At 39.0% G+C, this 15,854-nt stretch overlaps 2 protein-coding genes across 2 annotated transcripts; one reads left to right on the forward strand and one right to left on the reverse strand.

Annotated features, from left to right (window-relative positions):
* Positions 1-1,425: 1,425 nt before the first annotated feature.
* On the reverse strand, positions 1,426-7,617 carry LOC118333383 (epidermal growth factor receptor substrate 15-like 1). Its single transcript, XM_035668990.1, has 7 exons — positions 7,610-7,617; positions 6,632-6,788; positions 6,276-6,338; positions 5,263-5,348; positions 2,620-2,692; positions 2,287-2,448; positions 1,426-1,737 (listed from the first exon to the last, which is right to left on the reverse strand). The coding sequence occupies exons 1-7, from the start codon at positions 7,615-7,617 to the stop codon at positions 1,426-1,428; spliced, it is 861 nt and encodes a 286-aa protein (XP_035524883.1).
* Positions 7,618-8,334: 717 nt separating this feature from the next.
* On the forward strand, positions 8,335-12,422 carry commd5 (COMM domain containing 5; the record flags this gene model as incomplete). Its single annotated transcript, XM_035668991.1, has 6 exons — positions 8,335-8,502; positions 8,819-8,847; positions 8,961-9,011; positions 9,234-9,329; positions 9,573-9,648; positions 11,569-12,422. Coding segments are annotated over 6 exons (522 nt in total), but the record flags the coding sequence as incomplete, so codon positions are not given.
* Positions 12,423-15,854: the final 3,432 nt, after the last annotated feature.

The raw sequence follows: 15,854 nt of genomic DNA on the forward strand, positions 1-15,854 counted from the left end.
ACAATATTTGAGAGGAAATAGGTCTTTTGTGTACATAGAGAAAGTCTTAGATCTTTGAGTTCAGCTCATGATGAATGGGGGCAAAAACAAAAGTGTTGCGTTTATAATTTTGTTCAGTGTATACACAAGAGTCAAGCCATGTAAAAAGAATTGGTTCTAATCTAACAGATAACAAATTGACGTTTCTTCCCCCACCCTGATACAGTGGAGCTGAGTGGAATTTAAATGTGGTGCCTTCCAGACTTTTCCTGTAAAGAGAAAAGTTATTTTAATAATAAGGTAAAAAAGACAAGCTAGAGTCATTTACAATGACTTTTTGTGCATTTATGTACACCTGTATAAAAAGTAAATACTATTTCAGTGCTTTCAATATAATATGTACCAAGTTCTAGTTACTATATTCTGTCACTGTACCGCATCCACTTTTTGTCCAGTGTGTAACATTTAGGAGGATCTATTGACAGAAATTAAAAAATATTTGTATAGTCTGTTTACTCTTTCACCTTCCTGTTTTAACCTCCTATTTTCATTAAAAGGTACAAGGTACAAACACTATGATACTTGCATCAGACAGTTTTCAGCTTGCCCTATCTTTACTGTATCAGTCCCTATCAAATAAACTATATATAAATCACCTGAAAATAAGAATTGTGTTTTTGTTACCTTATTTTTATCTACAAAGTCCACCATGTTGAAGATTCTGACCATAAATGGATCAGTGCATTATACTGAATGAGTGATTTTAGAAGATTGTATTATATGTTTTGATACATTTTCCCTTTGAAACCTTGTCATTATTAGATTAAATTGTAACTGAATGAATCCAAGCTGACCACAGCAGTTGTTCTCTATAAAATAAAACTTTTTACAGCCACCTTTGAAGCCTCTAGAGTATTTGATACTCAGTAGACAGATTTTGGGCATTTCTTCCTAAAATAGGATCATGCTGGCAGTTAATATAAGATAACATGGATTCAGACCTCAAGCTGCCTGAACTTCTGGACCACCCCTGGGTTGCACATCTTATGTGGTGGTTTTTTGAATAATAAAAAGGTCCAGGGGGACTATGTCATAAAAATCAGCATGACTGTTCCTGGAAGTAGTCGACTGGATATTATTACAGGTGAGCATGAGGAAATGATCAACTCTTTGTGTAACCCTCTGACTGGAGGAGGAAGCAGTGGTAGGGTACATGTAGTTGTTACATTCAGGAGAATATAACTGTATTAGGGATTAACATCATGCATGTTATGGAGAAAGAATAGAGACTACATGATGCATCAATCACTTGTTGTGTGTGTTAGTTAGTCAAACTGTGCATGTAAGTTGCAGGTGGTTAAAGTGTTGTGTGTGAGATGAGTCGCTGGTAGGAAACAGATGACACACCACAGCAGCTGAGGCTGAATGAAACCCACACACATGCAGTTAAATGTTGTGTTCCAGTTCCTCAAGTGGTACAGATGACCAAATACTGTCTTCCATGGTAATAAAAAGTAGATAATACAGTGCAATGGTGCCCCCTGTTGACACGTTTCCTACCTGGTTGATCTCATCCTGCGTGGCCTTCAGAGACTTGATAATGGTCTCCAGTTGGATCTTGCCAGCAGCCAGGCTCTGCTCCAGCTGGTTCTCCTCCTGCTGCAGCCGGCCGAGGTCGGCCTTTGCCCGGCTCAGCTCTTCCTCTTGGCTCTGCAAGTCTGACTCCTGGGAGTGGATCTGACTCTGGAGGGTTGAGATCTGGAGGCAGGAGAGAATGGAAATTAACACCTGTATGTGTTCTGCACGAGCTAGCACCACATCGGTGTGTGAATGTGTATGAATGAGTTAGTTTCTGTTCGGTTGACACTTTGACATTAGCACAGTTGCCTCTTGGTGATTTGGCATTAAGCCAGTACAATAAGACGTCATACATTAATTGAATGGCTTTTTTTTGGGGCGGCTCAGAAGCAGAGCGGGTCGTCCCCCAAATCAGAAGGTTGTTGGTTCGATCCCGGCTCCTCCTGCCACGTGTCAAAGTATCCTTGAGCAAGATACTGAACCCCAAAATTGCTCCCGATGCATAGCATCGGTGTGTGAATGTGTATGAATGAGTTAGTTTCTGTTCCGATGGACTTTGCATCACTGAGTGAATGTGTGTGAAAGGGTGAAATGTGGCACGTAGTGTACAAGCGCTTTGAGTGTCGGAAAGACTAGAAAGCGCTATACAAGTACAGGTCCATTTACCATTTTCATTATTTCTGTGGCTGCTGTGGCAAAAGCTAATACAGTTCTTCCTCTCTTCCTCACCATCTGAGACTCTTCCTGGCACTTTATCCGAACTTCGTTCAGCATGTCCTCTAATTTATGTTTCTGCTGGTCCATCTCCTCCAGGCGGTCTTGGGCGTCTTGTTTCTGAGCCTCCAGCTCCTGCAGGCTGGCTGTCTCTCTGTCCAGGTCATTCTGCATGTCCTATCATGTGCCAAAGTTAGGTGTCCACCACATAAACAAAGTGGTCAGAGAGAGACACATTGCGTATGTTTGTATAATGCAGGGCAAGGACAGACCATTACGGTTTCAATAATCTTTGTGATGTGTGTGTTCATACTACAGCTGATTGACCAGTTAACATGTTGTCCTCACCTGCACCTCGGCACTCTTGTGTCTGATGGCCTCCTCTGTCTCCCTGATGTCCTGTTCTAGAGTGTACTTCTCCCTGACACACACAAAAAACATATGAACACAAGGGTGCACACAAACACACACATGCATAATTATGATAACAGAAAAAGAATAAAACTTCCAACTTCCTGCTGTGTAAACACATCAACATGTTAGAGCAACAAGACACTGGACTGGAATTCTATCAAATCCACAATGTCACAGATAAGAAATAAAAAATAAATAAATTGCCACACCCTCCAAACTCACTGACAGAAAAAGAGAATTTGCTGTTGAGATTTCTAAGAACATGTTACTTTCCTCAGTTTTTATTTTAGAACACAGATCGATGAGGAAAAAAACTTCACCCTAGTCTAGACCCCTCCACACTTGGCTGAACCCACTATCATTCCAGTATAGGGGGAAAGAACTGCTATGGCTTCTTTGTACTTCTTTAAACCAATCACAATTGCTTTGGGAGGTATTTAGCCTCGTATGCAGCTACAGTACCCTTGCAGCACAGTGGGGGGCAGCATGGTGGCTCAGTGATTAGCATTGTCACCTCACAGCAAGAAGGTCCTGAGTTCATATCCCAGCTGGGCCAGGGCCTTTCTGTATGAAGATGGTATGTTCTACCTGGGATAACACAGACTGTGAAAGGGGAGGAGAATGCCAACTGAAATATTTTTTTTTGTACTAAAAAGACTGAAACTTTGGAAGATTTGACACTTGAGAGACTGCTGGCGCTTCAAATGTTGGAATGTATTTTAACACAGATGAGGCCTGTGGATTTTGTCCCCCATCTTCTAAATGACTCAACTTCTAATGAAATTGATTTGGGAATTGATCTCTTCAGGGCCAGTATGAGAAGGAGGAATGCTTACAAAAAGAAAAATCAGTTTCAAGGTCCGTACTGTTTTAAGACAGACTTTTCAAACCCTACATCTTGACCTCAGGTGTCAAGGTGATAATGAGCAAAGCTGAACATATGAGAATCCTAATGATAACCACTATGCAAGAATAGTAGCAGGCAAAACCATTGCTCATCTGTGTGTCAGTAGATTTGACAGAATGCCAGTATGCCAGTCCACAGATATTCAATAGCTGGTGTGTTTACCTGAGAGTATTCCACTGGGTAAAGGCAAGAGTGCTGACGCAGCATGGAGAATAAGTGGTGAACAAACAAAAATTTGATAAAATACACACATCAAAGGAAGAGTGGATGGTTGGCTGGATGAATGGAGAAAGGAAGAAAGCAGTAGGATGAATCAAAGCCAAGATGACTAGTAAAGCTCATCCACATCTGATGCATGTTTCCTTGTGTGCATTTTATCACAGAAAAACGTCCATACGGCACATACAGAGCTGAAAGTATAGCACGGTTAGCTTTGGGCAGCTGTCCAAGCCTTATTGTTGAGCCCTGCAGGTAGACCTATTGTATAAAATACGTTTCTGTCCGCTAAACTGTTTAGGGAAAGAATATATTTCTCAAAATCATTGATAAAAGATGACATAGCATGATATGATAATTAATATTTATTTTGACAATGAAATATATTCTGTATTAATATTACTATTAGCCTCATTAAAAGTAGGATAGTGATAAAAGCCTGGATGCAGTGATGGCAATGGATTAGTGAGGGACCTAACATTAGAGGTTAAATGAGGAGGTGTGTTGGCTGCTGACAAATGAGAGCTTTGTCACAGATCCATTCATCAGAGAGTAAATATTAACAGTCAAAGTGAAATTAAACTCAAAGCTGCACCTTGTAACATTTGCAAGTTGCTATTGTTGTAACTGCATTATGTTTTGGTTAAATGAGATGCAAAGCTGTACGTAAAGATATGCTGGTACAAATGTGTCACTCTGATGCTTAAAATTAAACAGTTTTTATGTAATCTTCCATTCATTTTGTATGCAGCTTTGAAAATAAGGTTAAAGTAAAAGTGCTTTACACTTTTGGGGTTTTTCAATACATACCTGCTGGCTTGGTTCGACTTGGTTTGACTTGGTTTGACTCATGGCCAACATGGCAGGGATTGCATCTCCATTAAAACAGGGCTACACGCTTGAATAAAAGCTGCCAACTAAGCTCCACTCCGTTGTTGAACACATTTAACTTCCTATAAATTATTTACATTAAAGTCTCAAATTATTTTGTTATTTAAATGTTTTATTATGAAGCAGCAAAATCACGAAGTATTGGGTTTTCATCACGACTCCTCTACAGCTGAACAAGAAACAGTAAAATAAAGTAGGAGAGAAACTAAATTTCCACAGAGATTCACTTAGAAGCTACAAACGTCTGTCTGTCTGGCTGTCTGCTCGTCTACAGACAGGGGCTAAGTCTCGGAACACACGCATGTTTTTTTAAGGGGGAGAAGGTGATCGTCACAGGTTAGCAGCATTTGGCAAAATATCACCGCAGCCCACTAGGAGCCAGGTTTGGCCCGCTTTAGCCCTTCACTGGAGAAGGTCCATCTTCGGCGGGATTCGGCACAGCACTGCGCGTTTAAAGTGGTAATTGTAATGCTATGCTAATCACCGCAGCATGGTTTGACACGGCCAAAAGTGCTACTGGAAAAGCCCTACTTTTGTAGGTGCTGCCAGTGAGTCCTTGTTACCTCTGCAACTGGGCTATCTCCTGACTGATGTCATCCAACTCCTTGATGCCAGTGAACTCCCCTGAACCCACTGAACTAGAGCTGTCCTGTAGAGAGAAAGAGAGAAAGAGAAAGAGAAAGAGAGAGAGAGAGAGAGAGAGAGACAGCTAAGTAAACTTCATGTGTTGATCATTTGTTGGATGATGAAATAATGACCAGGCCAAAGGAAGGAGGAAGAGGAAAAGAGAGGATAGGAGAGAAACCAGTGCTCAATAAGAGGAGCAGCACAGAGGTTGAATCAGTAGGTGGGGGGTGGGTCAATCAGCAATATGTGGTCACCACTACTGACAAACTGCCAAGGAGATGAATGATTCAAGATTTTAAACATTGAGAAAGTTTTCATTAAGGTGGTTTTTAATTAATTTTACAGTATTGTGTCCACCAGCATTTGTTGGTAACACTAGCCAAAGAGTGTGGACAGCTGTTCTTTTATCAGACAAGAGTACTGGTTACACTTAACCTATTTATACCAGAGCCACAGACAACTGCTATCATAAGACTGCAGGTGCTTTATCAAAAATACTAAAAGAATCCTGATTGCCACCTAAAAGTGATCTTGAATCTTCCCTCGATCACCAAACAGTTGACAGGGTGAGACAATGTCACTGCACTGTATTGGAATGGAGAGAAAAGTCTTGCAAATGCTATCCAGTTATCAGCCTGTACAGCCGACCACTGGAAGCATCCATATGTTAATACACTGTAGGTCCATGTTACCTACCCACAACTTGAACATTATAGCCTGAGAGAGGAGGAAGGACAGGTAGAAACATCAGCAGTGAAACAGTTAGGACAACAGTGGGCACTAAATGTCTTTGATCTACATGATTTCCCTCTCCTCAAATTTGCCATTTTTATCTCTATGTGGGTCACAGTTTTAAGTTCTCTTTTTTAGAGAATTAAGCAGATTTGGCAGAAATTCAGGAAACAGGATCTATAGCAGAGCGGAGGAGAGAAGAGAAGTGTTCACTCACCCGTCTCATCTCAGAGAGAGCAGCCATCTCTGATCCCACGGGGGTCATGTATCCTGACATACTCTGCAGCCACAGAGACAATGACTTAAGTTTCTGACAATAATGATAGAAAACTCCATCCCATGTCAAAAGGACCGCTTTCGAAAAACATCAGTAGCTCCTTGTTCTTTGTATGTGGTATCTAATATCAGTATTATGCCATGCTTTACAATAATACCAGCTAATAGAGATATAAAATATATATATCAGGCCCAATAAATTGTCGGTGGATAGTGGGAAACTTATATTAGTTATCATTCCGATAATGAAATTATAGCCGATAAATTATTGGTTGATAATAATTTATTTTGACCTACTGGTACAGGAGTGCCTCTCTCAGAGGGGGGGATCATGTCAGCAGTCAGGGCCTGTGGAGGGTCAATGCCCTTACTGACTTTCTGCTGGATGAGATGCATGGCAAGGGCAAACTGCTCCCTGGTCAGCTTACCTATCTGTCTTGTGTCTGCCAGGGCCCTGCAGGGAAGAGCAGACACCAGAGAAACAATTATTCCGAGCAGACTGAGCACACTGTTGAGCAGAACAACAGAAATAAAAATAAAAAGAAGAATGAACTGCTGAATCAGGAAGGGTTCCCACTCTCAGGAAATCAAGTGAAAAAAGTCTACTTGAATGAAAATCCAGTATAAGAACAAACAAATCCGATAATTCACAGGTTCAAAGTCAACTTTAGTTGTAACTTTAATTTCCCCCTGGGATTATTAAAGTATTTCTGATTCTGATTCTGATTGAGCACTTTCTGTTGGTCTGGGTTCCTATTGTATTTCACTGCTTTGCTCCCAGCAACACCCCTAAAAACTTTGTTAATAAAAACAAAAACACAAAACCTGACAAACACTGTTCTCCTGAGTGACAGAAGAAAACAATATGGGTTCTATAATGCCCACAAGTCAACATGTACTTATTAATATTGTACTGTAATTCTGACGTGTTGAGAACTGTCAGGAAGCAGGGAATCTAGCCATTTTGGTTAAAAAAATGTGGTCTAGCCTCTGTTATTTGATGAACTGCCTCTGTACTGCTAACACGTTTCCATTAATAACTTGATAGTTGTGTTTAAGATTAGGGCTAATATGGTAAAAACAATTTGGTTATATTGACAGATAATGTGATATTGCGATATGATTCAAGATTAGTGAAAATTATAATTTTTGCATCACAATTAAAATGTACAATGAAAAAACATTAAAATGATAATGTAACATTGGTTGGGGTCTGTAAAAAAAAAAATTACTTTTACCAAAAAAATACCAGCTTCTGTGATTTTGATATTGCACTTGACCATATTGCTATTTCAATAATATTTAGATTAATTCTGCAGCTCTACTCGTGCTGTCAAAAGATATGACAGTGGCAGAAAAAAATGTTTTTGGTGCACAGGTAATTGATTCCAGTGGCCTAACTACGCAATTAAGGACTACATAGTTCACAGTCTCAATAATGTTTTAAGCAATTATTTTCTGACATGTATAATGTGTTTAGAGAGAAATCACTGAATTTCCTTTGGATGAATTTTGATTATTTCATTAAAGATGCGTTTTCCTGATACGTCTTTATACAATTCTCTCTCTGTATTATGTGTTTTTTTAATTTTAACAATCATACATATTTTTTTTTTTACAAATTCATTGTGTCTGCTGGCCATAGTTGCTTTAGCTCTGCGTACTTTTCTAATGCAGGATGAGGCTGTTTAACAGAGAGTGAAGGCTCTGTGAATATACCTTGTGTTCAGGTCTTCAAAATTTAGATTTAAAAAAAATAATCTAATCTAAAATAACAATTTCCTTTTTGTTTTCTTAGTCTCCTTAAAAAAAACCCTGCAAAGCTTGGGAACCACTGGTCTAAAGTTCATCTATTACTGGGGTCCTTGAGAGTCTGTAAACCCCAATATAAATCTATATATATGAGTATCTGCAGGAGACTGGCAGTCTGCCCGATAACAAGTACACTGACAGCAGTTGAAGCCATTAAATAAGAGAGTTAAATGTCACTTTGAATTATTCTTCCAGCTGTGGTCAGTGCGCTGGAGGGGAAGGACTGCAGAGAGGTGATGAAGTCGATAGCAGAGAGCAGCACCATCCCACAGGAGCGGCTCAGTCACATCGTAGCTGGGATGTACAGAGTCCTGTCTGAGGCCATCCGCATCCCCACATCGTCACTTAAACAGGAGGTCAGCGGGAGTTAAACACTGGAAATTATATGTTGGAATATAATCGAGTCTTTGTCAGTGACTTCATACATATTTTGAGATTTTCCACAACAGACTTCTTCTCTTTGTGAAGTTTAATTGACAGTTTGATTGACGTCTGTTGGTACATAATGGTGTAACTTCCTGTTAGTTCATAAACAGTATATCATAACAATAAGTAACACAGTACTGTGGGCAGTGCAGCTACTGTTGCTTCCTCTTTATGAATATGGAATTACACATTTTAAACATTTTAAATCTACAATAAAAAGCTACTTTGATTTGTGTCCCTGTTTAGGCCTTTAAAGAAGATCTTAGAGAATTGAGGTAAGGATCTTCACTGCATCACATCCTCAGTGTGTTGATTAACACTCCTGCTTTTAGACAGTTTAAACCTCAAATGATGAGTTTGTTGTTTCTGTTATGTTTTCATCAATTAGGGTACCTGAGGACTTTATCACAGATTTCTCCAGTGTGGTTTTCGGCAATCGGTATGTTGAATCTACTCTAAATTTACATTTAGTTTCTGTTTTTATGTCCACTCATGTAGCCACAGAGCTCTCTTCACCATGAATAATAATGAACAGAACATCAGTTTTTCATATTGTAACCTAAATTTGTTTAGTCACTGTTGTGGCTGCCGTGGATTTCATTAAGATGCAGTTCATGGAGGCATTATCATTGCTGCGTCACACCTCTCTTTGTATTTGCAGCCGTGCAGCTCTAGAGGCAGCAACCTCCCGCAATGATCCTCACCTCCCCACAGTAGAGGACTTTAAATGGAGAGTGGATGTTGCCATTTCTACAAGGTAATGAAGATGTGTTTTTGTTTTTTTAACCTAACACCAGATGACTGAAGCTGAAAAAATCGTTTACAGAATGTAACATGTTTGTTTGTAATAAATACAAGAAGAAAAGGGTCGTTGGGCTGCACATCAAGTCAATCAGTAGAAAAAGACGTAGTGGTATTTTACATTAGACATTAAAGAAATGTAACTCCATATTTAGTGTAATGACGTCCATGTTGTTCTGTGTCTCCTCTGTTCCCGCAGCTCTTTAGCCAGAGCCCTGCAGCCTTCTGTTCTGATGCAGATGAAACTGTCAGATGGGAGCTTTCACCGCTTTGAGGTACTTAAATATATGACTTGTTCCTGATTGTACAGGCAGTTTTACATTCTCCTCTAAATAACCTGTTTACATATAGAGTATATGTCTAATTGTTTTACACCAGTATACATATCTATATAATATAGACTGAAGAAAGACCTGAGGAAGGACAGCGTTTAGTCGACGGTGGTTTCGTGCCCTCTCCTTATCTAGATACCATTGTTGGGCAATACTTGTACAATATATCTAAATATCAGCTACAGTGCATTCAGGTTTTTCAGATGTTTGTGTTTAAATTGGTCTTAGGTAGACTTTTAGACTATAAAGGTTTTGGTTTTGATGTGAAAGGTTTGTCCTGTGGATAATGTTAGTTCTCCACTATAGTGTGTAGGCCCAGTTTTATCTTCAGCCTGTGTGTAGAAAGAAGTTGGTCGTTCGCCAGTGGGCTAATGTTGGTCTGTTTCAGCTGTTACATAATAGGATCACAGTGGAATAATTGAGGTAACTACAGCCCAACCTAGAACCTGTACCACGTGCTTCTGATACATGGTGACAGTGTTGTTTATCACAGTATCTGCGACGTTTGTTACACAGTAAACAATAATGGCTAGCATTATAGAATTGATTGGCAAATGAGTCTTTTTCTAGTAGAATATAGGATTCTTATTTATCAGTCTTATTTATTAATTAATTTATATTTATCTCAACTATTTATTGACTTTTTTATTGACAACTTATTCATACATTTTTATTTAGTTTTTTTTAAAAGTAGCATAAAGGGAACTATATCTAAGTTTCATTCTACAACCTTGTGTTGTAAATTACAATAAAATAACCTTGAATTATTATTATTATTATTATTATTATTATTATTATTATTATTATAAATTTGCCTCAGTATCTGACTGTGTGTCTTTGTCTGTTCATACAAACCTATTAGTTCATATTAAAAGACCCAATCATCACTTCACAAATAAGCAATTATAGGAATTAATGGCAATTAGTGCTGAATTATTCAAAAAGAAACTCTACAGCAAAATGAATCAAATCCTCAGCAAGTTAGTAAAATGCTTCCCTCAACAGGGGGCGCCACACTCCACACCTGCTCTATAACGGCAGGATAGATGCTGCTTTCTAAAGTAGGTTACTAATGTGGACAGACGCAGGAGGGAGGACTTCCACTACTGCTGCCGTCGTACCGAGTGCACAGGTTATGTAATCAGATTACAGCAGAATTAGAAGATTAGTAGAAACAACATCAGGTGGTCAAATTCTATTGATGGATGCACCTTATCTCCACCTGATATGTGCTCCTCAGGATCTGTTCCAGAAGACGTGGCTGCACTTTTTAATTAGCCGATGTGTCTTTTTTTTTTTTTAGTACAGTTACACGGCTGTCTGCTGGTTAACTCGCAGTCTGCTTGAGCCTTAAGCACGAAAATTAAAGTAGCCATAAATAAAACCCCGATACATGCGTGTTAGGTTAGAATACATTGTTTTAGGAGTAGCCAAACTTCACCCTGTAGGGAGGTCAGAGGTCAAACTCTGGCATGAATCATTCAGTGTGAAGTTCAAGTCTTTTCAGACGTTAATGAAAAACTCTTTTCAGTGACCATTTTTAAACACTGCACACCCAGAAGACAGGTGTGTAGGAAAATGAAATCATGGAAAAGAAAGTTGGAATTCCTGCAACAGTCAGCACTTAGTTTAGTGAAAGTGCTGACTGTGAGCAGGAAGTATGCACAATAACAATTAACAATATAATCTCTCAGCCATTACTTCCAAACATCCCAGTGAAGGCCAGCGTCCTGTTGCTGTGCTATTTTAAATGTCATCATGGTAACATAATGCTGTATCACATTTTAGCTCTACCTTGGCTGTGCAGTTGTGTTCATACTGGACACCTCACCATTGTCTGTGAATTGTTGTTTTCTGGTTCAGGTCCCCGTGTCTAAATTCCAGGAGCTCCGATACAACGTGGCTCTGATCCTCAAAGAGATGAACGATCTGGAGAAGAGGAGCATTCTCCAGATTCAAGATTGATGTACCATGCAGGGCTGTTATGTGATTTAAACTCTCCTGTATTCTTAGTCTTTGAGATTTAGTGACCGAACGCCGCTCATTTAAATAATTTCAACTATGATATTATGAAAGATGATAATCTGCCTGTCATGATGTTGATGATTTGATTGTGTTGGCATCCAACATACTTGACTATTGACAGAGTGCAACATGATAATACCTAATGACCACACTGAAGACAGTTTACTGTGTCACAGTTTATATTTAAAAACAATATATATATATATATATAAAATCCAACTATCACCCATTTATCTTGCTGTGTTGTAAACTGCACATATTAGCATTATTCACCTTGGTGGGTCGTTGAGAGATTTTGAGACGGATGCATAGCTTCCATTGTGCCAAAATACAAATGCGGTCAAGTGAGCACTCAGACACTCTCTGGCTAAGTGACCACTTTAACTGGGGTCATGTGATCTGGTGTGTTTGAGGCTGAACATCTTGTTCACATGCGTCAGAAACACGAGGAAGAACAAGGTCATTTTTTGTATTTGTACATACAAGGTCGTGTTTTTATACACGTCATTCAAACCAGTGACATAAGATTTAGTTGTCATTTGTGTTGTAGCGCTATTGTATAACAAATTTTATTTTATTTTGTATGTGTTTTCCATATTAACATCAAGATTTTTACCTCTTGAACCACATTTCTCTAATAAAATCTGTCCATTCTTGTGTTTGCAAAGAATAAATGATTTAAGACACTGTCAGCAGGTAACAATTCATATGCCAGTTTTTAAAGGTGTAACACTTTTCAATTGAGTTGACACATAAACAGCTAGCCTCAACAGAAGTGACAAATAGCTGAGGAAAGATCTTCAGTCGCACAAGGATTGAAGGTTTATACAATTTATTGTGTAAGTAAATGAAACAGAAAGCTAAACCACACCAAAGGGTTAATTTACCACTGACATTGTTTTGTAACAGCTGCCCCAAATAACTCTTTAATCTTTGATTCCTGTCCTGAAAAACACATCTTAACACTGGAAGAACTGCTCTGGAATCAACAAAATCCCCCATTTAAAATTCACTTTTCTTAATATATATATAGACTGAACATAAGGTTGGTCAACTGTCAGCGGCAATGATCCTAGGGATGGCAACACTGATCTGCTGGTCAATCCACCATTTTGGTCCTTACTAAAATATTTCAACAACGTTTGGATGGATTGCCATGAAACAAAGCGTGTGCAGACATCCATGACCCCCAGAGGGTGAATCCTAATGGTTTTGCTGATCCCTGAAATGTTCCTCAAGCACCACCATGAGGTTGAATCCTAATGGTTTTGCTGATCCCTGAAATGTTCCTCAAGCACCACCATGAGGTTGACATTTGTGGTTTGGGGTGAAATGTCTCAGAACCTATTGCGTGGTTTGTCCTGAAATTTGGTTACGCATATTCAGCTTCCCTTCTGGATGAATTGTAATAAATTTGGTAATCACATGACTTTTCATTTAGTGCGATCCAAGGGTAGAAATTGGAATTTGTCCACTAATTTGGTTGATTATCAAATATCTGCAAAACTAGTGACATTCCCATCAGCCTCGGCTGTCATTACCAGCAATTAGTAAATGTTAGCATGCTAATATGCTACAGTGATCATGATAAAGATTATGCCAGCATCAGCATGTTAGCATCATGGATATGGTTTTACAGGCTTCGTCCTAAATCACTCCCTACTCACTAAAAAGTTTACTTTATTTACTGCCCCTCATTCTCAATTGATTCCTCACTCTTGAGTAAACTGCTGAGTGTGGGGAGAAATAAATGAGGGACAGATTTTGGAAACATGTCTTGTTATGATGTTCATGGTTCTGCTTCATCCTATTTAATATTAGGAATCCTATTGTATTGATATTTATAAGACCACTGATGTCCATTTAATGAGGCCACACCCCATGAATTATGGGACTTGAGTTTCCTCAGAGTTTGGATGCTTATTTAGGGGCTCAACTCAGAGAAAATTCTGAAACAAAAATATTGTGCTGTGTTAATTAATAAAAAACCTATAAAAATAAGTATGAGATAAACACGAGTAATTTAATGATCAATCACTATTTTATTAGCCTTTCAAATCTGTAACTGATTTGGTTAAACCCTTAGGAGAAAACACAGTAATTGACTTTATATAGATGTGAAAGCTGCCAAAACTTTGATCTTTAATGGTAACATAATTCATCACTCTAATAAGGCCCTTACTATCAACGTCCAACCTTCAATAATTACCATCTAATGGGATTTCAATACAAATAAAAGGCTACATTTTACACAAAACATCTGCTCTTTATTCTAATAAGTAATAGATCTAATCCTGTCTAGCTCGACCACAAAGAGAGACCAACATAAATCAGATTTTACTTTTTTTTTTTACAACCATAAAAAAAATGTTCATACAAGTTTTCGGCACACACAGTAGCCTCAAACTCAGAATTCAAGTTTCAAATCTAATTTAAGACCTTTGTCACATGTTTGATTCTTTCATGCCTTTCATTCTTGTTTGTTTATGCATTTTTTGGGCAATGCCCTGAAATATGAGGTTTTCACAGTGAAATGAGACACCGCCAGCATCTCAGACAAGCACAAGCGCGGGCCTGTTATCCGTTACATGAATATCCATCTTTCTTTCCAGCCAAATAAGACCTTGTATAATGGTCTGTGAGGTGACTTTGAGGACAACTGCTGGATCCAAACCCAGTATACAATGTCCAGACAGCCTGTGCTAGAAGATCTGGCTAGACTGCATTGGTGGCCTATTTAGATACACATAACAACATTTCAAGGTATGAAGGGACACAAGGATCTCTAACTATTATGTATGTGTGTGTATGTTTGTGTGTGTGATCAGCGTGTGTCTGTGTGCTTGCGTAACGTGCTTGCGAGTGCCCTCATTTGCATATATGTCAGTCTGTCTGTTCCTACATGTGTGTCAGTCTGTCTGTGTCTGCTGCAGCCTATACTGTATGTCTCCCAGAGTTTTAGTCTGTGTGTGGGATTGAGTTCACAGGCTAGACCGGCCGACCTATATTACCAGCAGCACCACTACTACTGACATGGACACTGATCGACTCACTAATCTCCACGCGCACACACAGCAAACCCTTTCAGCAGACAGGTTTTATTTTGAGGCTGCAGGAAATACTACTTTGGGTAATTCTAATAATACCGTGTAGTATCAGGGCTATTTTATCCAATCCCTTAACCAGTCATTAAACTCTGACCGTAACCTACTTCTTTTGCTTCTTGTAGCCTTTTAGCGAGCCTAAAGAACAATAATAGGAAAATGCTCAAATGTAGCGTAATGGTACTACAAGTAGAGACTTGTTTAAAGTTTGCTAACATTAGCTACAGGTCATACAAGACCAAGTAAGTCTGTAGCACTGTGTGTACTGTACTGTGAAAGGGTGTGTTTTATTGTGAATGAATTCTTTCTTGATTTGCAAGACAACAAATGTGTCATTCATCCTTTAAAAGTTGCATAGTCTTCCTTAAAGGTCCAGGATTTAGTGGCATCTAGTGATGGAGTTACAGATTACAACCCCCTCGCGTTGATCCCTTTCCAAGTGTGTAAAAGAAACTACGGTGGCTGCGAAACTCGTGAAACTGTAGAGACGACTGTAGAAACATGGCCGTTAAACATGGCAGACTCAATGGAACAGGACCTGCTTCCTCTGTAGATAAAAACAGCTCATTCTAAAGTAACGAAAACACAATAATTCTTCTTTTCAGGTGATTATACACGAATCAAAACATACTGAAGATGTGTTATGTTTTATATCTGTCATATGACCAATGATTAGGGTCACGCTAACAGATTTACAGCCGGAGACGTCAAACAGCTGATGGATAACCTTGGAGGTAGATACCACGAGGACCGAGGAGGCAAGACGTCATTGGCTGATGAGAAGAAGACAAACCCTTACTAATGACGTTTCTCACTGATCGACTATAACACACTGGGCCAGGAAGAGATGGTGTATTCAGACTTCGTGAACTGACACACACTTTGTTGCTTGTCAGGGATTGCTAGAGTTTGGACCAGAGGCTCTGTAAAGCTTTGCACATTCTACTCGTGTTAAGAATAAAGCTGATTTTTGAGTAAACTAAATCCTTACCTATCGCTTCATTAAAGAACACCGAGGAT

This window comes from Morone saxatilis, unplaced genomic scaffold (assembly GCF_004916995.1).
Source record: "Morone saxatilis isolate NCDOM2014 unplaced genomic scaffold, NCSU_SB_2.0 Contig22, whole genome shotgun sequence".
Lineage (NCBI taxonomy): Eukaryota > Metazoa > Chordata > Actinopteri > Moronidae > Morone > Morone saxatilis.

Bases quoted from the DNA above. Each gene is read 5' to 3' on its own strand.
- LOC118333383 (XM_035668990.1), bottom strand. The intron at 2,693-5,262 runs GTAACAAGGACT...TGTGTGTGTCAG, and splicing joins GAGATAGCCCAGTTGCAGAG to GGAGAAGTACACTCTAGAAC. The intron at 2,449-2,619 runs GTGAGGACAACA...GGCACATGATAG, and splicing joins ACAAGAGTGCCGAGGTGCAG to GACATGCAGAATGACCTGGA.